The sequence below is a fragment of the Dromaius novaehollandiae genome, chromosome 2, assembly GCF_036370855.1.
Source record: "Dromaius novaehollandiae isolate bDroNov1 chromosome 2, bDroNov1.hap1, whole genome shotgun sequence".
Taxonomy (NCBI): domain Eukaryota; kingdom Metazoa; phylum Chordata; class Aves; order Casuariiformes; family Dromaiidae; genus Dromaius; species Dromaius novaehollandiae.
The window spans coordinates 22,511,189-22,538,811 of NC_088099.1; the positions used below are offsets into that span (position 1 = coordinate 22,511,189).

The following is a 27,623-nucleotide window of genomic DNA, read 5'->3' on the forward strand; positions in this document are numbered from 1 at the left end:
GCGCCTACGCGTCTCGGCGCCGCGTCACGAGGTGCGTCACCGCGTACGCCCGCGACACGTGACTGGGCGTGGCGCAGGGGGCGTCTGCCCGCGGCGGCCGCTGGGCTCTGCGGCCTCGGGCGGCGGGGGTGGCCCGGTGAGGTGCTGGTGCCCCCGGCGCGGGCGGCGAGGCGGGGAAGGGCGGAGGGGGCCGTCCTGGGGCGGGCCTGCAGCCCCGTGGGGCCGGCCGGGAGTGGCAGAGCTCGGAGGGCGCGCACGGACTGCTTCCTGTCGCTTTTAACGGCGTCGCCCTGCCTCTCCGCGCCGTGGCTGCTCTACAGCCCTCGGTACGCGGCAGGAAAAGGGCCCCGGGTTTCCCTGGCGCTCAGGTCTTTCCTATGTAATAACGCGATTAAGAGAAGTGGACTCGTTTTTGTGTGCTGCACTCTTAAGTTCTTGTTATCGAAATTTGTATTTGTCTGAATATCGGTTTTCTCACTTTTCAGCACTGTAAGAAAGTTCTGTAGAAGAGGATTGACCGCCTTTCCGCCTTAGCAAAAGAAGCTGCATGCCCCTAAGCACAGAGGAGATGGAAATAGATCTGTTTTATCCCACGCAGCAGTATTTAAGCTTGCTCATCCAAAAAATCGCGCTGTCAGCAGCTTTGGTAAAAAAAACTTCTTTAGCTACTGGATTTCTGCGCTGAGCTCTTGCCAAAGCAATTACAGCATTGTCAACCCTCCCCGCCCCACGCTGGCGAGGTGTGCCCTGTGGTGACACGCAGCGTGTGTGACACAGCCCGTGTGCGCCCGCGGCGGGCGGCGGCGGAAGCTGCCTGCCTGGCAGCCGACCTCGAGGCATTAGAGAGGAGGAAAGACACTGCGCAGACCGCTCCCGCGGCGCTGCAGGCAGAGGGGGGCAGCTCCTTCGGCCACCTGTCAGCAGCCCTCGCCGTGGCCGGGAACTGGCCGCACTGGGCGGCGGAGGGTGGCGGGACCGTCCCGCGGTGCCCGCGCCTCCGGCCCCGCCGGCCAAGGGCCGACCGAGGGTCTCCGTCAGGCTCCTGGGCCGCCTCTGCTGCGGCCCTTCAGGCGCACCAGAAGGCCGCCACAGCTCCCGCGGCGGCGGCACCCGCACCCGCTCCCGCCCAGCCGCCGCCGCCGCTGCCGCTGCCGCCGCCGCCGCCTTGGCGTGTCTGGTTCCCACGGTAACAACCTCCCCGCCCCCGGCCAATCATCAGCGCCCGCGGGGGCGGGACTTCCTGCCGCTCCCCAGATGAGGCGGGACTAGCCGTGCGCCCGGCGGTAGGTGGGGGGTGGTGGCGATGCACGTTCGCGGTGGCGTCGGCGGGGCACAGTCTTTCCCCTGCTCAGTGCTCCCGCCGCCCTCGGCTTCCTGGTGGCCCTCGGCTTCCTGGTGGCCCTCGGCTTCCTGGTGGCCCTCGGCTTCCTGGGCCTGGCGGGAGGTGCCGCGCAGGGCCGCAGCGAGCCTGTGGAGAGCTGTGGCCGCATGACCCCCCATAACCCCCTTCTCGCGCCCCTTCTCACCGGGCTTTTAGTGGGGGGGGGGGGGAGAGGGAGCCCCAAATTCTGCTCCCCGACACGGCGGGGAGGGGCCTTTCCCTCGTGTGGGAAAGGGCGAGGGAAGGGGGAAGGGGCAGCAGTGCCTCGGGAAGGCCTTGCCGCTCCTAGGTCGGAGGCGGCTGGGCCGACATCGACGTCGTGTGCTGGGCAGCGAAACGCGCGAGGAGGTGGTGCGTACGGCCCGATGCTGCCTCCAGGGCTCTTTTTCTGGGATGAGTCGAGCCCTGGGCTTCCTTTTTAAAACCTGTCCTGTCCACAAAGGCCTGTGGCATGGTGCGTGACACAGCTGGTCTGAAAAAATTACTTTTGGTTTTGAACCTGCTGTCTGCCAGTTCTGTTTGAAATCTAACTCTTGTACTGGAAGAGAGTGTACAGCGATCTCCCTTGTCAGCCTTCCTTACTGCCAGCTGCGCATTTAAAGACTTTTATTGTATCCCTTCTCAACTGCCTGTTTAATCATTAGTTATTTGGAAGCCGTTCCCTATCTTTATGCTATTGCCAAACTTTTCTAAGCTATAGCTTTTTTGAGATACAAGCAGCGTACATACAGTGCTCAAGTTGCAGGTTGTGTGGGTGTGCGCTGAACCTCCAGTTACGTATTTTTAAATTAGTTTCTGGACTGCTTACAATGGTTTTGTTCTTTTGACTGCTTTTTTTGAACAGAGGAGCTGTTTCTCATGGGCGTGTTGTTCCTTTTCCTGAACTAAGCACAGTGATACTGGGTTTCTTGTATTTGCTGCTTTAATGCGTGTGTTGAATCCACATACCTTGCAGTTGCTGCGACAGAGCAGCTCTTCAGCACTAACATTTTGTACCAGGCCCGATGAACTAGTCAGGGTCAAGACTTAACTTCTGTTATTGTGTTCCTTGACCAAATATTTCATAAAGTGTTCATTAACTGTTGAAAAGCACAAGTGTGGCATCATGCTTGTGTGTGACATCTACTCAGACCACACAGGGATTAGTGAAATCTCCTATTATTAGTATTGCGTTTCTGGCTTCTCATTTTATTGCAGATGTTGTAATATACTTGCCATCCTATTCAGAAGGGTGGTAGTTTCTAACACACTATACCTTTTCTATTGAGGCATTCAAAGCATGGAGAGTCTACATTACTTGATAAAGTTATCTTGTTGGTTTGTACTATGGGACTAAGACTTCCCTTTTATAGCACGTTTATGCATCTTTATTGCAGTTCATACAATCTGTCCTGTTTGTGCAGTCATTTTTGACAAATTTTTTTGGTTTTGACCCCCGACCAGCACACATTGCGTGGCGTTATTCAGTAACATTTTAAAAATGAGATAAAAACAAGCCCTGTTGCCAGGATGCTGTCAGATCAGTTGTTGGGCTTCCATGAAGAAGTAACTGTAATTGTGAGATCACTGTTATCATAAAATACCTATTTCATGTCTTAAAAAAATACCTTCATAATCTTAACAGCAGAGGTAATTCTAGGGCTAAATAATACATATTTATGTAAGTTTTCAATTTCTGCTTAATTGCATTCAGGATTCCAAGTATCTTAAAAATTCATAAGGTTTTTTTTTTTTTTAATGCTAGTTTATGCTCATGAAGAAAAAAAACTTTCCAAATGTGAACTGTATGTTCTTTTTTTGCCTGTAATGTAGGCATCCTGGAACAACAGCTCAGAGGTATGATATGTCATGTTGTCTGAAAATGTTAAAACAAAACTTTGGTCATTTAGGTTGTAGTATAAACTATTTTAGTACTATTAGAGTTAGTAGAAATACGAAGGTAAATTCTTAGTAGGCGTTTTGCTAGATTCTAAAAAGAAGTTCATTAATTCCATTACAGCTTACTTCTTTCAAAGGCTGCTAAAGTTGTGAATAAGGTACTGATCCTCCCACCCCTAAAACTGAAAATTGCCTTTGTCTGAGCTTGAAAATTAAGTCTAAAAAAGATAAGTCTTCTAGTATGAAACTTCAACTGAATCTGGAATATTGGAAAAGATATTTTTGAGATCTTCTGTGTGATGAAAGTCACAAGCAGCCCCTAATTCAAAGAGAATGTATACACAACTTTCTGATGCAAGTTCTTTAAGTATGTCTAATAAAATGAAAATGTAGTATTTTAGTATTCAAATCTCCATATTATGGATGGAGTAAACCTCACTGACAGTGGGAGGTTCTCACTTTACTTCCATTTAAGTTGGTTTAAATAAGTTATTAAATTCTTAGGAATTCTCACTTCAGACTGAAGTGTGTATGTTTCAGGAAGTGTATATAATCATCCAAAATACGGGCAATACAGGGATGAGCAGATAGAGTTCTAGGAAGATACCTGCGTTTTGTTGCCTACATAGAAAAATAGAGAAAAATCACAAGGAAATAAAAATTGTATCAGGGCCGAGCTGCAGTAGGGACTTTGCAGATGGACTGTGCAGAGGAATCAAAGCAACATCTGGAAACTTCCTGTATCTTTTAACCACATAATCTTTCACCAAACAGCTTGAAACTTTTGCAAAAAGCATCAGCAGAGCTTCTTTTGTATTAATTCTTCACTAGTTCTAGAAAACAGATTTATGAAAAAACTTTTAATGGTTCGTTAATTTTTTAAGTCTGTGAGGAAAAAATAACATTCCAGCCCACATATTGACACTTAAAGAATTTGGATCATTTAAACTATGGAGGAAACCTAAAAAGCTAAACTTGAGAAAAATGAAATCTGACAGGCAAAAATTGTAAGATAATCTCTAGAGATGATTACAATAATGTAATAAATGAAAGGACTTCAGAAGAGTCAGAGCTGATTAAATTTTGTGCAGAACCCTTGTGAGTGAATTCCAGGACTAAGCTACAAGTTTTCCTCCAGGACAACTAGAGGAACTTTAATGGGACAGAATTTAGAGGTGATAACACCTTCCTCACATTTTAAACAGATACTGTACCCTTGGAAGGTGTGGCTGGGAAGGGTGTGACAGTAATGAAACTAGTAATCTCATTCTAGTATGTTTATGCTACACTGCAGATGCTAAACGTTAATTAATCTATGCCAAAGTGTAATTAGCAATAGTATTACAGTTACAATCTGAGCAATATTTGAAATTTTGAGTACAGTAACATTGCATTCTCCAACCAGAAGAATCAGAAAGGCCAGTGCAGCTTTGTTTGTTGTATATCTTATGTTACATTTACAAAATTAGAGATTATGTAAATATTGCTAAGACAGTATGTTGCTCATTTCAGTTCTTCACCAGCAGATTTTAAATGCTAAAGGAAGATGGCTTTCTTCCCCAAAATATCCTTTCAATGTGAAGTTGAAGAATATCTCAGCAAAGTGTTCAGAAATAGTGAGGTATGTGAAAGGTACTGCTATTAACCATCAGTGATCACATATTCACAAATTGCACACTGTTAACGTTATTTAATATTATGACATTAATATCTCACAATAAAATAATATGCATTTGACCAGATTCAAAGTCCATAGGGACCCAGATTTTTAAAGATACATATGTTTAAAATATGTATTCTGTAAGCCTGTTGGCTCGAAGTAATACAAAAATGTTTAAACTAAACTTAGCATAAATTTAAGACTTCAGTTTTGGATCCACTGGAGAATGATCACACAGAGAATTAACCACATATTAGTCACATAATATTAACAACAAATGCTACCTTACTCCAGTACAAAACCAAAAATATGGTAGACAGTCTATGAATTCCTAATGTAAAAGCACAGCAAAATGAAATTGTTTTATATGAGGAAAAGAGTTACAAATTCATATTTCTAAATCTCGTCTTTTGGGTCCTTAGGCCTATGGTTTGTACAGGGCCTTAGAGCTCACGAATGGTTGACTTTGGTTCTTGCTGCAGCCTGTTTAGAATGGACTTGCTAATATGACTAGTTTTTCAATGAGTCCTTTTCAAGAAATTTATGAGGTTATCACTGGAGTTAGGCCTCTAAAGCATAGACATTCCCCACTATTTTACATCACACAACCATATCCCTCCATTTCTATGTAATGTTTGTTCTATGCTTTTCTACCTAGAAAAAGAGGCTACTCTATGAAGTACCTTAATATTTATTTTAAAATCTCTTCTCTCCTTCTCAGCTTATAACTGCTTTAGGTACACAGGAGGCAGAGAGTAGATACCAATCTCTGTTAAGTCATCTGTCTCATCCACCAGCTTTCACAACTGTTAGAGTAAATACACACTTGGCCTCCGTGAAACATGTGAAAAATTTACTATTTGAAGAGATCCAGCAGGTTTGTGCCATTTCTTTGTTACAGCAAAAGTAACAAGATTTTTCATCTTTTGACTGATTATGAGAGCTTTTCATTGCTAGATACTATTCCTTAAATTAATATATTTCCAGTGGTATTAACATGATGCAGTCATATTGATTTCCTTACAGCATTAGATGTTAAATGAAAATTCATTGTCTAGCAGTAATCAGCATCTAATACATCTGTAGTTCAATATAAAATGTTCAGTATGTTTAGAATATATTTTAGTAAAGATTAAAAGAGAATGGGTTTATATTTCATTGCAGAAAATATTTATGAGATTGAGAGAATCTGTATGTTCAAGGAACTGGAGCCAGAGTGGTACCCTGCAGCTGCTGTAATTTGTTTATATGTTTTTAATCTTTAGATTTTTTTTTATATTTTTACTTCTCTTAGTTAAACATTTCTTTATCTGATGATATAAAAGAGATAATGTTTAGGAGGTAGATTATTTTGAAACTCTATCCTAGATTTTCACTCTGAAAAGATCCCGTTCTTCTATAAGTAAATTATTAATGCTAGTGGGTGTACAGGGAGCTATTGCATGACAGGAGCCAAGACATTTCTGTGATGCAGAGGCAGTTGACAGTATTCTGTTGGCTGGGATGGTAATGAGTTAGGCTAATTTTAACTTGATTGTGGAAATCTAGAAGTGGATATTGCAGTATAATATTTTGCTTTAAAGGAAAATGCTTTGCTAAAAACTGGATTAAGACAGGTTTTTGTAAACTTTTTGCATTTTTAATTGTCATTATACATTATATTAGAAAAGGAAACTACATAGCAGTTTAATCCATTTTAACAATTTTTTTTTTTTTAGAAAAATCTTTATTTATCAGATGCAAACTAATTCCTTGTTTTGCTTGTGTTGGAGTTATACTTTAAAAGGCTCCAACAAGGAGATACCTGCTTTGGAAAGTCCAGGAACAGTTTTAAAATGGCAAGTTGTCATTTTTTTCAACTATACACACGACAGCCCTCAGTATCCGATCAAAGCTAAGTTGAAAAAAGAAATACAAAGTTTTACCAACTTGGCATATTAAGTAAAGCAGGCAATACATGAATACAGTTAGCCAGTGGCTTGTAATTAATAACATCAAAATGATGGCACAGATAGGCACTAACTTCTCTGATAGTGTTAGTGTGACCTGATAACTTGACTCAACCTTCTTCCAGAAGAGATGAAAAGCAAGTGGTAGGGATATGAGTATTCAGGACTCAGTGCCACTCCCTGTAGTGAATTCTCTCAGTGAGCTCCTTTGGGGCCTTGGTATTTCATACGTTATTAAATATTTAGTGTTTTATACCAGTATTTATAATACAGACTGTCTCCTGACACAGCATTTTCCAACTTCTGTCAACTGTTGTCACCGTAGTTTTTGTACCATGTGCAGGTATGACTTATGGATGGAAAATATTTTTCAGTATGTTTAAGTACTTACATTGGCATTTGTTAATACTGTTTAATGATTATTTATTTTTTTAATTTAACAGCAATTTAAAGGACTGTGTCTTCCAGTTCTTGAGCACCCAGAAATCCAGGACATTTTATTAATTCCTGTCATTGGACCCAGGTTTGAAATGTTCAGATTTTAATCTTAAAATGCCACAACACATGATTCATTTACAGATTTAGTATTAAAACAGTTGTAAGCAACTCACTATAAATAAAGTATAGTCGTTTATTAAGACCTAATGGGCAGTCTGTATCCTACCCAGCTCAGATTTTTGGTGCAACAAAGCATAGAATTCTTTCCTTGTTTGTGAGATAAACTTTTAATAGGGAAAATGTAACATAATTAGATCCTCTCTGGGAAGCCTGGAAGGTGCCAGACTGAAGAACTAGAGTTATTTCGGGGGAAGTAAAGCGACAGGGTGAGGTAGCTTAATGGAGTGTTTTCTTCCACTGGAATCAAGTCCAGAGCAAAACTTTAGGGGGACTGGCATCAGTAATGTGGAGAGGAATTCCTGCGTCAAGTTTACCCCTTACAAAATGACTAGTTGTTCTTCATTCTTAAGCTATGTTTGGATATCACTCAAGTCTACCCCTTTGGAGTTTCTTCATTGCTTTATTGAATTCACTGATGGATATCTTATTTGAGGTATCTTGTTGAATGTTTCTACCGTGGTTATATGAAGATTGACAAGCAGCATGTAAATGCTCTACACTGTAAAATAGCATTTACTGCTTCTTTTCACAATTCCTACTGTTGTGAAGCCTTCTTCACAATTCCTACTGTTTTAGGAGGACGTAGCAGTTGTTAAACACAAAAAAGTCACTTTATCATCTAGTCTGAAATTAGATAAATCTGCATCCCAATATAATTTATTTGTATTGCAGTATCAGGTTTGAAGTAGCAGCAAAGGGTTGCTGAATCTGTATTACTTTGAGGAATGGTTAACTTTTTGTTTCTGTTCTTTGCTTCCTCTGGGATTAAAATGAATCTTTTAAATTTATTGCACGATAGTTAAATATTTCTCCACTATATTGCCACAAAAACAGTATTTATGAACCAGAGAGTTTATGTGGGGGAGGGGTAAATTTTTTTCAGTAGTTTTTTTTTTTAACTAAACTATATTTTATATTTTTAGGCGAGATATAAAGAAACATGCATCTGAAGTCATTGTTGGAGCCCACTGTGGTTACGCTGTACTTCGAGGAGCACATGTATATGTCCCGGGAATCATATCTACCTCAAAATGTAAGAGTTCTCTAAATACACTCAGGTTTTAGAGGGAAAAAGTATCACCCATTGATGGCAATTTCCAATGAATAGAGTGCCATTTGATTTTTGTTTTTTTCTATTCGCAGCTGAAATGAATCTTATAGTTGTAGTATGTAGTAAATACATATTTTATCTGGCTTTTGTTTGAAATTTTCACTACTGTTGTGCCATACTATTAACAAATTATGTGTAGTTATTTCTCATTTGGGCTATTTAAGTTCCTTTTTAAATATGTAATTCCTAGCTGAAGTATTAGTTCTAAGAGATTCTAGTTTCTTCTTATTTTCATTTGAAAATATTTTAAACAATGTGTTTAAAGTGAAACCTGGATTTTTAGTGTTTTTTCTTTAGTAGCAACTATGGTAGCTTTTAATATTCATCTTCAATAAAATAAACTTAGAGAAGTTTGTCACTTCCCAGTCTTGCCAAAGGAAAAAGGGTGGTGCAGCAGACATGTCTAGATGGTAATTGGATATATGTTGATTAATTGCCACTATTTCAAGAAGTATTATATTTTTGTGTGCTCACCAAGACACTTGACTTTATGATCCTGTAGGATTCCAAGTTCCAGATCTAGAAAAATTGATTTTCTTTTTTTTATCCTTTGGCAATTCATTTGATATTGTTTGTGTATGGGAGATCTAGAAAAAAAATTTATTTCTATTGATGAGAAAAATCTTCAATTTTAATGACTTAGGTTTTTAAGAAATGGAAATAGGTATTTTTCTGTCTTTTAATGCCTAAGAGAAGATTAAAAAAATCTCCTACATATAATCTGAGTGCTTAGTGTTCAGCAGCCTATTGAGACAATGCTATTTATTTTGCCTTTAAAAGTCAAATTAAATTTCTGTGAAACCAGTATAATTTTGGATGATTCACCTCATTATTCTATTGTGCTGGTATCTACTAATGTTACGGTTCTTACTATTAAACAAACAGAGTCAGGAAAGCATTTTCTATCTGCTTGACTTCATTCTTATTCAGGAAAAAAACCTTTAACAAATGCTTAGTTTTAAGCATATGCTTAAGTCCAATTCACAGAACAGGAATGTTTTTCAATCTAGGACTTGATAAGGAAGTAAGTATATTGCTTATAGCAGCTGTTGAAACTGCTTATTTAGGCAACCTCATAAATATTCAAGCCCCTCTTTGAGTTAACTGGTTATTTATCATAATTGCTATATGTAATTATGCATGCAACATCAGATTCAAAGAAAAGATCCTTTCACTAAAACTTCAGGAGCACTTCAGAGGAATTGCAGATAGGAAGATAAAATAGGAGGACATCCTCTCCACTTGAGACCAAATATAATATGGCCGTAAGTATAAATGGTCTAACTAGTGAAAAAAGAGAGTTACCAAGAGCAGGTATTTTATCACTGAACTAGCTACCCAAATGAGAATAAACTAATTATTAAGGGGCTTTGAGTTTATAATCAATATCTAAGCTTTAGGTTAGATTCAGGAGAATGCCAGTGTAGCTACCCAAATGAACAAAAAGCTTAAGAACTGTACATAGCGCTAATGGATTTTGAAAAAACAATTGTTAGCGAGGAGTGAAATAAAAACCTCTTGCTTTTGAATACTGCAAAAAATCATTGACAGATATGCTGCATGGAAGAGTTAATAGTTGAAAGTTTTAGTTATATAAGGATTAAGTAGATAATAACAGTAGGTTATCATATGTTTTGGGTCACATTTTATAAGAAGTTATCCAAAAATGAAATGTTTAGTAGCTACCTAACAAATATTCCATTTAAGAATACCAGGGCATTTTTCCATATTAGGAAGGCCCCTGGAAAATAGGAGAAAAAAAGATTCCTAAACACAACTCAGAATTTTTGGGAAGCTGTACTATCATTTGTCTTACCTCTTGCATCTTCTGGATGTTCCAGGCAGTCAGCTACCTTAGAAATGTCACTTGGAAAATGGTTTATTGCTGTCAGTGGAGGCCTTTATTTTTAAGTACATTTTTCAGCCAGGCTGTACATAGAGCAAGCTTTCTTACTATTCTATAGAATCACCTAAACCAACCCTCTTTCCTGTCTATTTCGATTCCAGTTCAGAAAGATAGTTCAAGTCACTAGGACTGCATGTTTCTAGAGTTTGATGTATGCTTATGTACATAACTGAATTGGAGGCTATTAATTGGAGAGACAAACTCTCCTAGAGGATTATTCAGAACAGCAGTTGCATTAGAGGTAGGAAGAGAGGCACATCTGAGAAATTGTCTCCACCAAGGAATATATGATCACTTGTATCAAAGCAGCAGTTAGAGTTTAAGCAGCTTTTCATCAGCTATGTTCTACCTAGCTATTGAAAGGTCATTAGGCAAATTTAGTATTACTATCTGAGTAGGGTAATTGTCTGTAAATGCGAACCAGTGTGGTTTAATGTACTTGTGTGCCTGGAGCACACATAGAGAATGAAATCCCAAAGAGTGGTCCTAAAACTCATGGGTGACCACATGGTGATGGAATAAACAAAGAGATTTGTCTAGCCTCTGGCAAAACAAGAAAACAGTGTGTCTGATTTGAAACTGAGAGTCTCATTATCTAGCTAGTTGGTAACCATTGTTCACCATGTACACTTTCAAACCTAAATCCAGTGAGTCTCTTGTGTAGATTACAGCAAGTCTAACTTTTGCTGTGATATAGGAGCTGGAGTAAGTATCTACTGAAAGTCCCAAATTGTTTGGTCGCTACTATCTTGTCGAGTATAAGATTAATGTCAGAATTTCTCTTCTTCTTTGAACAGGTTTGAAAGCTGGAGATTTGGTCTCAGTGTATTCAGATATTGAAGGGAAGTGTAAAAGAGGAGCGAAAGAATTTGGAGGAAACAAAGTTTTCCTTGGAAATGGGATTTCTGAACTGAGTCGCAATGAAATCTTCAGTTCAAATGGCCGATTGAAGTAAGTCCATGGTAACTGGAATTTACACCTACAACTTTGGAAAGGGAAGGGAGGAGATGGCAAGGCATTTTGAAATGTTCTGTACCGTATGAGAAACCACATGATGGCTTTGTCTAAGATCTGTATTGCACATAGGAATTTCCAGCATCTTTTGGGAAGTTTTAGCTTCTGTCAATCTAATAGGATTGTGCCTCCTGCTCTCTCCTGTAACTTCACAGCTAAGTTGGTGGCAGTGTGACGGCTGTGTGTTTGTATTTGTGGCTGCTTGTGCAAGGAAATCTTAATTATGATTGAAGTCCTACAAGAAGTATTAGCAGTTTCAACATTTAGTTGCAGAATGGCCTCCGCGTACCAGTTTACTGGTATGGTACTCAAAAAAAAGTTTTAACTAACATCTGACTTTATTAACATAGAAAAAACAGAAGTGACAAATGTACATTGGCAAAATTCCATTTTGGTAAATTGTTTTGTACCGCCTTGCTGTTTGGATGGAACTGAAATGCAGCGTTGCCCTTCTCCCTATCCCCTAAGAACATTTTTAGAGTTGAAGGAACAGCACATTGGGTCAGATATCTTCACAAAATATAACACCATTTGCCAGTGTTAGTTAACTAATTCAGGGTTACTTGCTCTTCTGTTTTGTTGCCAAAGCTTATGGTTTGTTCCTTTTTCTGTCATCTAAAACATGTTTAGAAGCAGTATATAAACAGCATTACATCAAATTATTGACTGAAAGTTTACGTCATCAGAACAAACTATCAAAGATTTAGTAAAAAAGATGACATTATTAGAGGATTTCTGATATATTATAGCTTGAATATAGTAAAGGTAGGAGTAGCATATTCCTGTTAAGTTGATGACATGGAATGATAGTATGTAACTAAATGTGGAGTCCACAAGTTTGCTTTTTCATATCCATCTTTATCATACAACTCTGCAAAGCATATGCCAAAAGTTACTCATTCTTGTTATCTTCAGTAATTTATAGTCTATTTTTAAGGTTCAGTATTATTTTTCTTTGTTGTCCATTTTCTTGTTATACAGTTATCTTACCCTAGTAAAATGTATTACAGATTACAATTAAATGAACTTCATTCCTATATACAATTTATGTTGCTCCTAAATTTAGACCTTTGCTTTGCAGGCAAATTAGTGTTCCTATAAGGGTTTGAAATGGATGTTCTTTAGTCATTCAACAAAAATCTGAGACATTCTAGAAAAAATGGAGGAAGAACTAAGTAGGAAATTATACTCCAGTGCCCTATTGCAAACATGACTAGCCAAAAGGAGTTATGGACCAAAGTTAACATATTTAAATCATACTAAAACATACGTTTATGCATTGGTTTATGTTATTGAGGCTTTGATTGGATATCAGCTTGTCATACGTACAAAACAGATTAATTTGCTTTATGCAAATTATATAGATAGTTCCAATTTATAATGCAGCGTATTTTTTCTTAGTTTACCCAACATAATGGTGTCATTTTAAAGAATATCACATTACCAAATAGTAAAAGTATTTGTTTTATTTATGAGTGCTTTTATGCTTTCATTTTTGTAAAATTTTGTTTCAAGTTATTTATATATAAGCATAATGATTTAAGTTGAACAGTGTTGAAAATTATAAATCTGAGTAGTTGAAATAAATTGTTCCATGTTTTTCAGTGGGATGGGCATAAGAATGATAGAGCCAGTCTACCTTAGTCCTTCGTTTGACAATGTGCTCCCTAGTCATTCGTTGTTACAGGTATGTTTTTTACAAAAAATCTGTATTATTCGCAGAAGAAGAAATATCCTCTTAAGTGCTTATTAGGACTCTATGTACTTATTGTGTATTATTGCACCTAATTCACTACTTAAAGAAAATGAATCATTTAGAATGAATACAGTGTCTATATGTAGCTGATTTAATCATACTACCTCTGTATCTGTGACTTTAAAAGAGATACTTAAAAGCTTATAAATTCTTTTTGCGCAGATATTCTTCATAGGTTTTTCAGTTTCTGGAAACTGCATATGAGCTCTGAAATATGACCCTCCTTCAGCGTACATTCTTCTGTAGATATGAAATCTCCAGATACTAGGCAGGCTTTAAGTTGAAGGGAACATCCACATCTTTTATCCCTAATGGAAAAAATCCACTTGAACAAACCAAACATGAAAAATCTTACAGTAGCACAGTTATCACCCCCTTATACCATAAAACTACACAGTTTCCAAAGAATGACAAATTACTTCAGGATTTTTATTATGAGATCCAAGAACATTCTGGTCAGCTTTTCTTTTTGCAGCTTTATTATTTGTGGAACTTGTATTCTTTTTGCCCCAAACAAATCTGGTTAAAAACAATAGTCAGACATGACAATTGGGTATCAGTGCTGTGCTGAAATGTAGGATGATGAAATTATGGAATTTACTAGTTTTCTTAGATTAGGTAAGATTACTAATTTGGTTTACCAAAATAAGTAAGGTGCACACTTCCACGAGATTTATAAGAGAGTACGCCCATAATGGTACATACGTTTTTAATATAAGTATGAACATTCTCTGGGTTTAAAACAAAATCAAGCTATGCAGCACTTTTTTAAACAAACAAAATAGTGATTTGCATCTGTAAATGTAAATTTTAGCTCAAATAAACCCTTGTTCAGAGGTATACTCTTAAATTCTTTATTTGTATAACTGTCACTCAGATGAACAGGGAAGTCCTTTAGTACAGTGCATTGTCTTACTCATAATTTCTTCTATCAGAATCAGTACAGCAAATGAGTTATTTCCATACATTTGTAATCAGTATTTTTAAATGAAAATCAATGCTGTCTTCTGGTGTGAGCAAAAAGTAGTTTATCAAGCAATATATTATCTGATGGCATGCAATAAAGGAGAGCCTTTTTCTTCCCTGGTTCAGGTTATCAGAGTTCTTACTTTCAAGGAACAGAATTTTTAGAGACAGATTATTTGATTGACTGGTACACATGTCAGAATTTAACTTCCATACATCAAGGTCTGCATTTTATTGGTGGAATTTAGTCACTGGATATCACTGAGAAGAGTCTGACTTTGTTTTCTTTACACCCTCTGATCGGGTATTTATACACATAGATAAGATCCACCTCGCCCCAAGCCTTCTCTTCTCGAGGCTGAACAGTCCCCGCTCTCTTAGGCTTTGCTCACATGACAGATGCTCCAAGCACTTAATCATCTTAGTGGTCCTTCACTGGACTCACTCCGGTATGTTCCATGTCTCTCTTGTGCTGGGAAACCCAAAACTGGACACAGCATTCCAGATGTGGTCTCACCAGTGCTGCACAGAGGGGAAGGATCACCTCCCTCAACTTGGTGGCAGTGCCTGTCCTAATGCAGTCCAGGATGCTGTTGGTTGTTTTTGCCACAAGGGCACGTTGCTGGTACATGTTCAACTTCTTGTGCATCAGGACCCACGGGGCCTTTTCTGCAAAGTTGCTTTCCAGCCAGCCAGCCCCCAGCATGTTCTGGTATATGGAAAGTTATTCCTCCCCAAGTGCAGGACTTGGCATTTCCCTTTGCTGGCTTCATGAGATGGCTCTTTGCCCATTTCTCCATCCTTTATGTCCTTCTGAATGGCAGCAGAACCACCTGGTGTATCAACCATTTCTCCCAGTTTTGTATGGCCTGTAAACTTACTGAAGGTGCACTCTGTCCCATCATCCAGGTCATTAATGAAGACTTTAAGCAGTATTGGCCCCAGTACCGACCCCACTAGTGCCTGGTCTCCAGCTGGACTTCATGCTCCTGATCTCAACCCTTTGAACCTGTCTCTTTTGACTGGAATTTGCTGTGTATGAGAAGAAGGCCTGCACCCGATAGTTTTAGCGCCCAAGTATTGTTCATTTTTTGAATGCTGTGGCATGGAACTTGAAATTGTGGTAACCAAAGGCAACGAATAGTAAAGAGAACATATACCTTTCTGTTCAACCAAATTAGAAGAGAATCTTTCAGAGTATGTCCGTGTTGTGTAAGATGATAATACTGCAAACATTGCACATTTTTTCTGTCCAGTGCATCTGTTCTTTTTATGCAATTAATAGTGCAGTTCAGCTTCTCTGTACTTTAATTCATCTGGTTTAAATTCCTGCCTATTCATCTGATTGCTTGTTACTAAACTACACCAATATAGTCAGACAGCAACTGATCCAATAAACAGGTCAACCTAAAATATTCATAATATATGAAGCTGCTCTATGTCTGTCATGGTATCAGCCTATTTAATTTTGATTCTTAGCATTGTGTCCTCTGTCACAAACCCTTAAACTTCAGTCATAGGTACTCATGTACAGCTTTAAATAAAAAAGAGCCACTGGGGACTTCAGACATAGCTTCTTTTATATAAACACAATACTTAATCTTCTGATATGGAACTGGCAGCAATATCATAATATCTTTACTGTTGAATAAATTTTTTTTCAATGTTTGTGATTACTTAATGTAGGACCTGATACAGGATATAAGGCTTAAATTCTCCCATTTTTGTTTTTATGGTAGAACTTGCCTTCTGTGGTTGTGAGCCATGTTTTAAACCCTCAGCCAGGAGAGAGAATTTTGGACATGTGTGCTGCACCTGGAGGAAAAACAACACATCTTGCAACGTTAATGCATGACCAGGTAAGAGAAGTCATTGAGCATTTTATGTCTCAGTGAGGAAAGTTGGACCACTGATCGTCTGCACAATTCACTTCACTTAATCTATCAGAATCTACAGACAACCTAGAACAGCAAACTGTTAATATTTGAACATTTTACTTATCAATTTATTTTGCAGCGCATCAGAGTTACTGAAAAGGGCACGAATGTTTTTTATCAAATAGTCACCATCACATTTAAAACCCTATTTGCTACAAATTGACCTGCTGCAACATGTTTGATTCCCCTTTTTTAATGATCTTTAATGATCTTTGTTTCTAGTGGAAGAACATTTGTAACAGGCAGGGCAAAGTTACTGAGGAATATGCTGGATTCACAAAATTGAGGATATGTGGAAATCATGGGTTGCTAAAGAGTGCCAGAAAATACACTGGTCTTTACAGAAACATGCCAAAAAGCTCCTAATCCAAGGAAGTTATAGTCTGAGATCACATCTGTACTGCACAATTCATAGTTTTTACTGAGAATTGCTAGTGTCAATTCATCATTCCAAGGTAGAAGGCTAGAAATATTTTGCTTTCTAAGGTAGAAAGCAAAAATACTTAATGAGAAAGAAATGATGTGAAAAGAGGCAAAAAATTAGTATTCAAAGAAAGGTGAAGGCAAATAGTACAGAAGCCAAAAAGAATGTGGAGGGAGGAATAAAGATTTGCATGTATCAAATTGGTTTATGCAAAATGAAAGATAGACATGTGGGTTACTGTTTTTTAGCAAAGAGGGAAAAAAGTGTAATGTTTCCTCTAAATTAAAGTTTATAACTAGTTTAGTTGCCGTTTTGGTTGGAATGGTGGTTTTACACGATGACAGATGATTTAGAAATCTCGCAGTTGCATTATACAGTACTTCCGCAGGTATCTGTGCAACGGGAAGATTTAGCAATGGTTAATGATGGCTGTGTGCTTAGAGAAGACCTGTAGCTAATTCTGTGCGGCAGTTTGCTTGACATAATCATTTCCAGTGCTTATTGAAGTGTTTGTTCCCTCAGTATGGAAAATTTGCAAACACATGTTAGAGATTCATTAGTCATTTATTATATATATAGTCATTTAGGTAGAGTTGTAGAGATTCCAGTAAGGAATTTGTGTGGTAAATAAAAAATAAAGTCTGTAAAAGCATGTACTCTGTCATGGATTTATTTCCATTTATACTTTCTGCATTTTGTATAACTTTGCATAACTGTTTTTTTCCCTCAGTCATTTTAGATACTTTGATTGTGCTTACCTCCAGCTGCAGTAGCAAAGATTCAGAATACAGGTGTTCAAATTTATCTGAATTGGCTTTCCTTTTCTGAATAAATATCATGTTTTTAATTTAGATATGGCAAAACTGTCTGCTCATATAGTTAATTCTCACTGCTCTTTCATTAAGTTCCATTCACAGATATTCCTTACTAAATTTCAATACACAGTGTAATAAATCATTTACATTTCAGAAACATCTGAATAAATCTTATTTTTGTAATTTAATTGTAAAAAATAATACATTCTATTTTTAGATCAGATAATGGAAATGTAAAATAACTCCTTATTTTCTGTGCAAGTGCTTCAAAATATGAATTAGGGATAGTTACAATACAAGAATTTTAATGAATATGTAGACTGTCGAGAGCCCAGTCCAAACCACCTTTTTTCCCAGATGTCGTTCTGGCAGTGGCCAGAATGGGCCAGCTGGGGAAGAACTTCTGTCCTTCAGCTCCTTCTCTTTCCTGAGAGTCTCTCAGGAGAAGGATTTATCTTTGCGTATCGCAGGTCAGCACACGTGCAGTAAATTGACTGTTTTAAGGATAGACCCAGCCTGCAGGCGTGGCGAGTTGTTACCATGCATGGGGGTTGAATTGTGATGGGGCAGTGGCACATAGCCATCGAGTGCCCCTGTAAGACGTGATTTGGCGCACAGCGGCTGAAGGCTGGACACAATTGGCACAACAGAAATCCTTTTTTTTTTTTTTTTTTTTCCTTAGTCCCAGACCTACATATTGGCTAACATGATTACTATAGTCAGCTAGCCTATTTTTATTGACTGTCTCTTTTTTTACACAGTCTGTCTTGGTCATATGATCCTTCCTTAAGCCTCTTAGCCATCATCACAAAGCAGGAAGTTGTCATTGTGTTTTCTCAGCAGGTTCTAATTGCTATAGCAAGTCTTTTTTAAAAGATTTTTGGTCTTTGGGTTTTTTTTCAAAGATAGTATTACTGTTTTGGATTTTATGATTGCTACTGAAAATGTGTTCTTTACTTTGTTTTTAAATTTCATGTAGCAGACAGTGCTGTGTGTCTGAGGAGGAAAAAAGAAATCTTATTCTTACATAAAAGGAGTAATGTGTAGTAGTAGTAATGTAGGAGTAATTGCGACCCTCCTCTTCGTCTAAATTTATTCAAGAATGTACATTCTTTCCCAACAAAACTTGAGTGACAACTACTCTAAGTGTTTTGAATCTCAGCAAGCTAGAGATCTGCCTGTGGGCCTCATTTCCCTGAGGTGTATGTGATCACGTCCTCTGTTTGCCTCTTACTATGTCAATGCAAATTTAAAACCTGTTGGCTATCTCTACCACATATTTGAGACTTCTACCCTCTTTTAAATGATTAAATTTTTATGAGTTTCAAAGAAAGCAGTTCTTGAAGAATAGAAAAATCTAACTTAACCTCACTTAACCTAACCAGTAAAAAGCAAAATAATTAAAAAAAACCCTCAACAGAAGTCAGCCATTAATTGTAGGTTCCCTTTGGCAATGGTCTGGCCAAGGAGGTGCGGGTCAGAATGCACGGAGCTCCAGACTAGTATCTACCCTTGTGAGAGGAAGACAGAAGACAAGTGAGAACAAGATCAACTGTGGTGTGGGTTTATGGATAATGAAATTCTGCAGGGAAAACTAAGCTTCATTCATTACACTGCTCATAGAAAAAAAAAAAAATCAGGAACTGCACATCTGGTTAATCCCTATGCTTTTGATATAAACCCTGTATTTTCCAGGGCGAAGTAATAGCTATGGACAAGATAGCCAACAAGGTGAAAAAAATTAAGCAGAATGCTGAATTGCACCAGTTGAATTGCATTAAGGCCATTTGCTATGATGGAACAAAGGCGCTTTCAGTTGAGAAGGGAGAGGATGAACAAGGTAAAGTAAACACCTTGGGTGGCAGCTTTTAGAAGAAAATGGTAATTGTATTTGTGCTAGCGTTATTAAACCCGCCACAATATCCACAAGTTTTTTTTCCTGCTCTTCAGAGATGATCCATTTCTCCATGATGCAAATACAGAACTCAAACTATCTGTCCTTATCACAGCCTAATGGTCTCAAAAAGAAATGCATTCCCTTTTTAGATAATATCCAAGACTGACAAGGTGTTAACCTTCTCTCATGATAGCATTCAACCTCATACTCTGAATTGCTTAGCTCACTCTGAGAAAGAAGTGACTTTGGCACAATTGCTTGGTTTCTCTGCCTCGGAATCCTCATCTGTAAAATGGGGTTATTAATACCTAACTCCCAAGAGCGCTGCAAGGTTTAGTTTATTAATGTTTGTTCAGCTGTTTGGGGCATACAGATGGAAAGTGCTATAGAAGCACACTGTATTATTTTAAGTACATTTAATTTTAAGTTCAGTTCTTTTCTGAAATGCTGTATTTATGATACTGATTCTGTTCCCATGATGGAATTATTTAAATGTTATCTGCTGTCTTGATTATTTTTAGTTTGTTGTGCAAAGTATGCTGTTCTTTCTCACTCTATTTTAGCCCAGTTACTGGTTAACCTAAGTAGAGATCAGCTTGCGTAATTCACCTGCCTTTTCCCTAAGCCTTACAGCTAGAATGCTTTGCAGGAATTAAGGTATTTTCTTAGTCTTTCTGCGAATGTAAAATATTGTAGTGGGCGCTTAGCACTTACATAGCTGAACAAGAGCTAGCTATAATGCTAAGAAATCATGAAAGCTTTTCTGTACGTCCCTGCAATTAAGACATAAGACATGTTTTAAATGTTTTAGTAATGAATCAGAGGTAGATATATCAGTAGTGCCAAAATAGACTCATTTTGCAGTGCTGGAACAAGCTAGGTAGCAGTAGTATGAAGTCACCCACTTGTTTCCTCTTGTGACCTAACTTGAATATTTGAGAAATGGAAGGAGGAAAGGAGACAAAGCATATATATGGCTCTCTTCCTTATTGGTTACTCACCGATACACACATGGACCCACTTTTGTCTTAGTGAGCCTGAACTGAAGAGTCACTCTAGCACTAGGACTATAAAAACTTTTGGACTATTGAGCCCGTGAGATTCAGATGAAAACACAGGCTCTTCATATAGAAGTTGCATATTCCATTTTCTGTCCAAGTAATATTCAGAAATAGTTCTCCTTCCTTCACAACTCGTTTACTCAGTCGTTTGGTTATAGAACCAGCATGTGTCACGTGTTAGAACATATATTTCACTTCATTATAAAGTGCCTCATTTTCTACAGACACAGGCATCACAAGAACTAGCTATTATTATGTAGGCAGTCCAATTACTATGCAGGCAGTCCAATTATTACTATACAAGGCAGTCTTAATGATTAACTACAGGCTTCTCTCAGTTAAGATTTACACACTTTTTGGTTCAGTTGCAAGCTGATTCTGGCTCATTACAGCCTGTAAGTACAGCTCTGTACCCAGTACTTGTAATCAGTCATATTTTAGTATTTGTGTTTGTTTTTATATTTTACTTCCAGAATATTAAGTTAAGGTTGAAAAATGTTACAGCCAGAATGATCATAAATTGTTTGAACTTACAGAACTGTAAAACTCTGTCTTCTGTGAGATGAAATCTATCACCAGCAGTGCTAAGACTTGTCTGTAGCTGAGATCACTTTTGCAGAAAACATCGATAGAGCATAAATGTTTTATGACAAGCAAGTTTCTTGTTATCTGTCGTGAAGTCTCATGAAAAGAAACAGCCACATATTTATCCTGCAGCTTTTACATTATTAACTGCTTTTTGCAGAAGGTCCTCCCTTTTTACCAGAGTCATTTGATCGAATTCTTCTTGATGCTCCATGTAGTGGGATGGGGCAAAGACCAAACATGGCTTATTCTTGGACTCTAAGGGAAGTGACCTCTTATCAACCACTGCAACGCAAGCTTTTCACTGTGGTATGTATGAATAATCAAGTAGCTAAGTTGCATATAAAAAGTTTTGTAGTGTAAAACTTACCTCACTTCCACCCCCAAATGCTACCTCATTTTTCCTACCTTTTCAGTAGTTAAATGCTGGGGTATTATTGCCCAGAGCAACAAATTGCAAAGTTCTCTTTTTTTCTGGTCAAGTAGAGCACCAGAAAAGTGTTCTCTGAAACACTTTCATAAAACTGTTTGCTATTGAGCAGCCTCTTCACTTCTGAATACAAGTTTCATGTCATTTCTCTGCCTTTCATGATTTGCTGTAGTAGGAAACCATCAAGTAGTAACTTGTTTCTTTTTCGTCACAAGATACCTTTGCTGAGCTTTTCCACTTTCCTAGTTTCCCCAGTAAAGTTTCTTCTATCACAAAGCCCTCATCAGTTTTTAGCTTATCCCTGAACTTACTTGGAGAATATTGGAGCTTACATATCTTACCTAATGTCCCAACAGGTCTTGTGCTATCACTGTCCTTGGGGAACAGTAGTTCTCAGAACACATGCTTCTCATTGCACAGATAGAGCCTAGGATGCAGTCTGCCCTATGAAGCTAGTGTATCTGGTGATAAGTTTTACACATTTAAATTTGCCTAGCTTTTCATTCTTGTTCTCCATATGCCACAAGATTTCCAAGTCAGTGCAGTTTTCTTTAATATATCCTTAAATTTGAGAGTTTGTGTTCTAGGAACTAAACCCTGCCACATCCAAGACTTTGTTTTTAGATAGCTACAGAGATAGAGGAATGCCTTGAAAACCAAATCTCATGGTGTTCTTTCAAGATGTTACTTCTTTTAGAATTTATTTATTTCCCTCTATTGCATCTGTTCTTGCTTAGAACAAGTTAGAGAACATGAGTCATTTGTTCACCTTTGTTCTCTGTCATTCATAGCTGTTGAAGTCAAAGAGAAGGAGGAAAGTTTAAATCATTTAGGACTGCTTAGATATTTATAAAACAAGAATGTGTTATCTTTCATAACACTATCTATCTTCTTCGCTTAAAGGACAAGTTTTAAGATTCAGTTAGTCTTTCAGCCCCACCATTATCTGCTGCTAGGTGAAGTCAATTCAGTGAAGTGTGAGATAGATATATGTAAACCATAGTAAATAAGAAAGTTCACATTTTTTCCATTCTTTCAATTCCATGAGTTTCAGTTTATAATACTCTGAAAGGTCCAAGTCACAGAGCAGGTTAAAGTCTTGTCACTGCAGCAACATGGACTCCTGCAACTTCACTACAAATAACTCCCCTGCAGTGGTGCTATAAGGTACTATGGGATATGTGATGGAGTACAAAGCCAAGAGAACATACTGCAACTGTGACATGCTATTAGGAGTGTGCTTGGGCTGATGCTAAAGGATAGGATTTCATGAAGCTTGTCTAAATTCAAATGACATGTATTCAAAGTGAACCAGGGCTTGAAAAACAGCATAGATATACCTTCCATGCCAAATCTGTGGAAAGAGTTGACATGTAGTATCACTGAAGAAAGTATTATGTGTCCATGGTTCACAGCTGGTGATGAAGATGGAACTAATCTGTCTGAGATGTGCAGAGCTGTTCAAATAACATATGAGTGTATCATCTCAATGGCATTTAATAAGCTGCATGAGATATAATGCTGATTTGGAAAGAAAAGCCATTCTAATCCATAGGATTCTATACCATATTCCCTGAAAAAGAATCAGTATGCTAATGCCTATTTTAGACAGACAGATTTGAGTTTAAATAAGTGTTATGTTTACTTGTTATAACATACTGTTTCTACATAATATGTAACTTGTATTCAGAGCCATTTTGTGCTTAAATATAAGCTGAACTGTAGTTTCTTCCTCCCTGTAGGCAGTGAAATTGCTGAAGCCAGGAGGTGTTTTAGTATATAGTACATGTACAATTACACTTTCTGAAAATGAGGAGCAAGTTGCTTGGGCCCTGGAAACTTTTCCATGCCTCCAGCTTCAGCCACAGGTAATAATATTTTCAGGGCACTTCACACAATTCAGTGATACTGTTTTGGCACTGTAAAATTAAGCACTGTATTTACTATTAACCAGTCTCTTTTTCACTACAGACAATTTTAGGTGTTACAGTCAAAAATAACACAAGGATCTCTGAGGCTTTTTAAACCTATTTTCACATCATCTAATTGAGCTTCATTTGGCAAGCATTAAGCAGTTTCACAGACTGAATCCCACTGTGTACTTGGTGATTTCAATTTGTACAACAGTCATTTAAAACACAACAGGGATAAAAGATCCCTATCCCCAGATAGGCTAAAATTTCTCTTGTAACTCTTTGCTTGTAATGCATATATTTTATTCTGTTACTTTACACATTCATAGGAGAAGTGAAAAACTTTTATTAAAGCTGAAATGGTGAAGAGTTGCATAAAAGATGGGAGAAAAATACAAAGAACCTGCTATTTTGAGGATGAGAATTTTATATATATGGGAGTCATCTTTGCATTATTTAGAGGAATGAGGAAATAAATTTATTTCACGCCTAGTGTCCAAGACCTTGTCTTTTGTGAAGCCAGTGTCTACCGTTAAGGTGTCTGGGATATATGGGTTATAGAGAGGTACTAAAATTGTTTTATCTATACTGCATACATTTCAGAAATACCTGTTACCTTCTGTAATACCATGAGAGAATTTATCATCAGACCGTATGTGGATCTCTTCCCCTTTGTTGATGTGATCAGTTGAGTTGGTTAGTTGTTAATCATAGTGGCTTTGAGGAAAAGTCTAAATTTGCTATATATTTAACTAATACATTCTGTAATGATTTGTATCTGCTTTCAAGAAGTAAATGATATGTGCATCTTTCTTTTAAAAAAAATTACAAAAATACAATGGGTGTACAAAAAGAGGAGAAATTATATGTAAGCTGCTAAAGATGATAAAGAACTGAAGCTTTTCTTAAAAGATTAATGTGTCAGAGGTCTTTCATCTCCTGGTTCAAATTCTGACTTCCTGACCATCCATTTATGAGGAATTTTCAAGTTCTGTTTCAGGTCAGATTATACATTTTGCCTAATAGTAGGAAAAAAAATTGTCCTCGATAGAATGACAAAGCAAAACACAGGCCCTGTTAACTCAAGATACAAGATTCATTCCAACTTCAGTAAGCTTGATCTCTCACCAGTGATACCAGCATTGAGTAAAGCACTAGTTTTCCCACAGAAGTGCCATCTATAAAGAAATTAATCTTTTTTGTTAATACTTTAAATTAGATGACACTGAACTGTATATCCAAAGATAGTTTATGGTGTCTTACAACCAGTTATCCAGTAGTACAAAGTACAGCAATCTCCCTGTGAAGAGGAAACTGGAATCTAGGGTCAACTTACCTCATGCTCCCCTTACATATTTCCTGTGTTCTTTAGTCTCTCCTAGTGGACACCTGCTTTATTCACAGTCCAATAGCTCTCACTTGGGCACCAGGGCCTGGAAACATTTTGGGAAAAACAACACAGGAGGTGAAAGCATGGGCACTGATCTCTCAAAGGTGGAGGTTACGGCATGGCAGCGGATTCTTGGTGTGTGCAGACTTGGTTCTTTTTAGAGATTTACACACAGGAGACACTATTTCAACTTAAAGGCAGTAACTTAACTGGAGGGAAAAAGGAAAAGGTAGAGAAAGAAGTTGTTCTTCCTTTGACTGAGCAAGTCACTAGACCCTGTGTAATAGTGTCTGTTTTCCCAAGTCTTTTACCTTCTCCTCCTCCTGCTACATTACCTCAAGTTGCTATCCCTGTCTCTCTTTACAATTTTTTTTTTTCTCCACTTGCAATAGACGCTTCTTTTTGTCTTTTACCTGGAAAGCCCTAAAATCCTGTGAGGGAAAGAAAGAGAAGCTGCGGGCTCTTGGCAGCCCAGCTTCGCAGTGCATGGTATGTTGTTAAGCAACTACCTCATCATGTGCTGACTGGCTGAGCTGGTGTGTTAGCAGAGTGCGGTGGCTTGAAGAATGCTCTGCTGCAAGCTTCATTATAGACTGTACTAGACAAGACTTAAAAGGGATACGTATTTTTGAATGCTGTCTTTTTACCTTCCAAAGTGATGCCTTATGCAGTCAGTTATTCTGGATTAGGGCTTTAAATCTCTCCAGTTGAAGTTGTAAAATTGAGGAATCTAGGTATCTCTACTACTACTGAGTATATTATTTACTGGCTAAGGAATGACTGTCTTTGACTTACTTAATATCTAGTTATTAGTCAGTACACAGATTTAAAAGTGAAAACCTACTTATTCTCTGATGACAAGAGTTTCCTTGTGACAGGGAAGGTTTCGCTCTTGTGAGCAAGGAGATGATTTAGATCTGTGTGTACCCACGCCCAGCAGGTGCTCTAATTACTAAACTACTAGGCTAAAAAGGGATCAGCTGTACCACCTCCTTCTCTGGGGGTTTTGGGCCTGGTATATGTACTCATCGTGTATGTACCTGCCATTAAGGCAAGAAAAGAAGGACCACATTATTTCTGAATTTCCCCATGCTGTAAATGATATAAATTCAGCTTGTCCATGCTGTTAACATTTAGGAAAATAGGAACTTTACTGATGAAATAATTTGCTTTTCTTTTTTTCTAAAAAGGAACCTCATATTGGAGGAGAAGGCATGAGGGGAGCTGGGCTGTCGCTTGTTCAGCTGAAGCTGCTGCAGAGATTTGATCCATCTGCTGTGACTTTGCAGGGAATGGACATTAATTCTTTGCAAGATTCCAGGGAAGATGATTTGATTTCACTGGCAAATAAGGACTGTATAGGATTTTTTATTGCAAAATTTATTAAACTGAATAGTAAATAAGCATTTAGCAATACAACCTGAAAAAATACCTTTGTGAGTCTAAGAACAGTTCAACTGTTAACTATATTTCTTACTGCTGCAACGTTGCCAAGCCAACAGACTGACGACACGGTTGCTGTGGTAGCAATAAAATCTGCCAGCTGTTCTGCTGGGAAAAAGCCACAGGTTGCAGAAAGAACGTCACAGCTGGGGGAGGGGTAGCATCATTTTTAAGTCTCCACTTGCTTTTGTATTTACAGCAGGTCAGTGCATGAAAGACAAGTATGTTCAGTCATCCTGTTGTCCGTTTTATCTTTTACCATGTTAGTAGCTCATATAGCACCACAAACATAGGAACAGGGCTTCACAGGGATAGGGGTGGGAGTTAAGCTATCTTATGAAATGCAATCATAAATAAAATACACTGGAACTGTTATTGCAGATTTTGGAAAAGATGGTTTCTGTGGAGGTTTATCAAAACACTTCATTAAATAGTGCTAAATGGAACACTAATATTTCACAAAGAACTGTTTTATAAATTGATACTTAGAACCTCATTTCTTTTTTATTTTAATACAAGCAAGATGATCTGTACACATAGTATATACACAAAATACGATTAGGCTTTGTAGCATGTCTTTTATAGCAGCATGAATATATTAAACCATCTCACTCTGGGAATGTAAATAAATATTGTTTCAACATCAAACTTCCCATGCATAAACTGTATTGGTTCTGAAATAGACTACTGGACTGGCTGACAAATGACAGTTTTAAAATCAAACATTTGCAATAGAAGGGGCAACAGTTGTGATTAATATATCAAGAGACAAAAAACAATGCATAATACCATCTGAAATGTTGCAGATTTACCTTTCAAACAACTTAGAATATTAAATCTTTACTGGTGAGAAAGTTATCACCTGCTAAAATCATATGAAAATTGAGACTGGGGAAGCATATTACTGAGAACTGACTTAAAACACTGATCAAATGTTTAATAATCTAAATTCCATAAATTTGTTAGATATATTTGAAATTTCTGCTTCAGTTCCAGAGATGTTTTCATTTTTAACAGTATTTTTTTCACCGGAACTGGCAATAGCACTAAAATTGGGGAGAAAAAGGTAAGTACAATTCAAAAACCTAAACTGACTATTTTTGTCACTGATCAAATTCTAGTTTTTAAAAGCATTATCTGAAAAACTTCTTTCTTTTGGCATAGAATTATTTGGTTTCATTTAACAGAATGATATTAATTTTATAACTCACTTTTACTAAACTGTTTCCTGTCATTGCATTTGTTTGTAATCAAAACAATTTATACAATTCTGTATCTCAGTAGTCTGTTTATTTACTTGTATTTGTATAAATATTTTGATACAGAGTATCTTCTACCATTCTTAAATAAAACAGATGCCACTTCTTCTGTTTTACCAAAGGTGACTACTAACTACATGTATGATCTTCATCCTCTGAAAGGCCTATCCTAGGAGGATGGAATCCTTGTCTACCTCTTACGTACTTTTGTTGGTCCCTCCTTGCAGTTA

At 37.8% G+C, this 27,623-nt stretch overlaps 1 protein-coding gene across 9 annotated transcripts; it reads left to right on the forward strand.

Moving 5' to 3' along the window:
• Window positions 1-8: 8 nt before the first annotated feature.
• Window positions 9-27,461, forward strand: NSUN6 (NOP2/Sun RNA methyltransferase 6). 9 transcript variants are annotated; one of them, XM_026098572.2, is made up of 13 exons: window positions 9-31; window positions 486-646; window positions 4,772-4,880; window positions 5,641-5,796; window positions 7,312-7,391; window positions 8,410-8,519; window positions 11,301-11,454; window positions 13,123-13,204; window positions 15,979-16,098; window positions 19,111-19,255; window positions 21,119-21,267; window positions 23,131-23,256; window positions 25,882-27,461. In XM_026098572.2, exons 3-13 carry the CDS (start codon window positions 4,806-4,808, stop codon window positions 26,092-26,094), a joined length of 1,410 nt encoding a protein of 469 aa, XP_025954357.2. In that variant the 5' UTR covers window positions 9-31; window positions 486-646; window positions 4,772-4,805; the 3' UTR covers window positions 26,095-27,461. The 9 variants fall into 9 exon arrangements, with proteins under 9 accessions (XP_025954357.2, XP_025954355.2, XP_025954361.2 ...); XM_026098570.2 differs by having other exon boundaries at window positions 31-136; XM_026098576.2 differs by having other exon boundaries at window positions 31-136; window positions 4,786-4,880.
• Window positions 27,462-27,623: the final 162 nt, after the last annotated feature.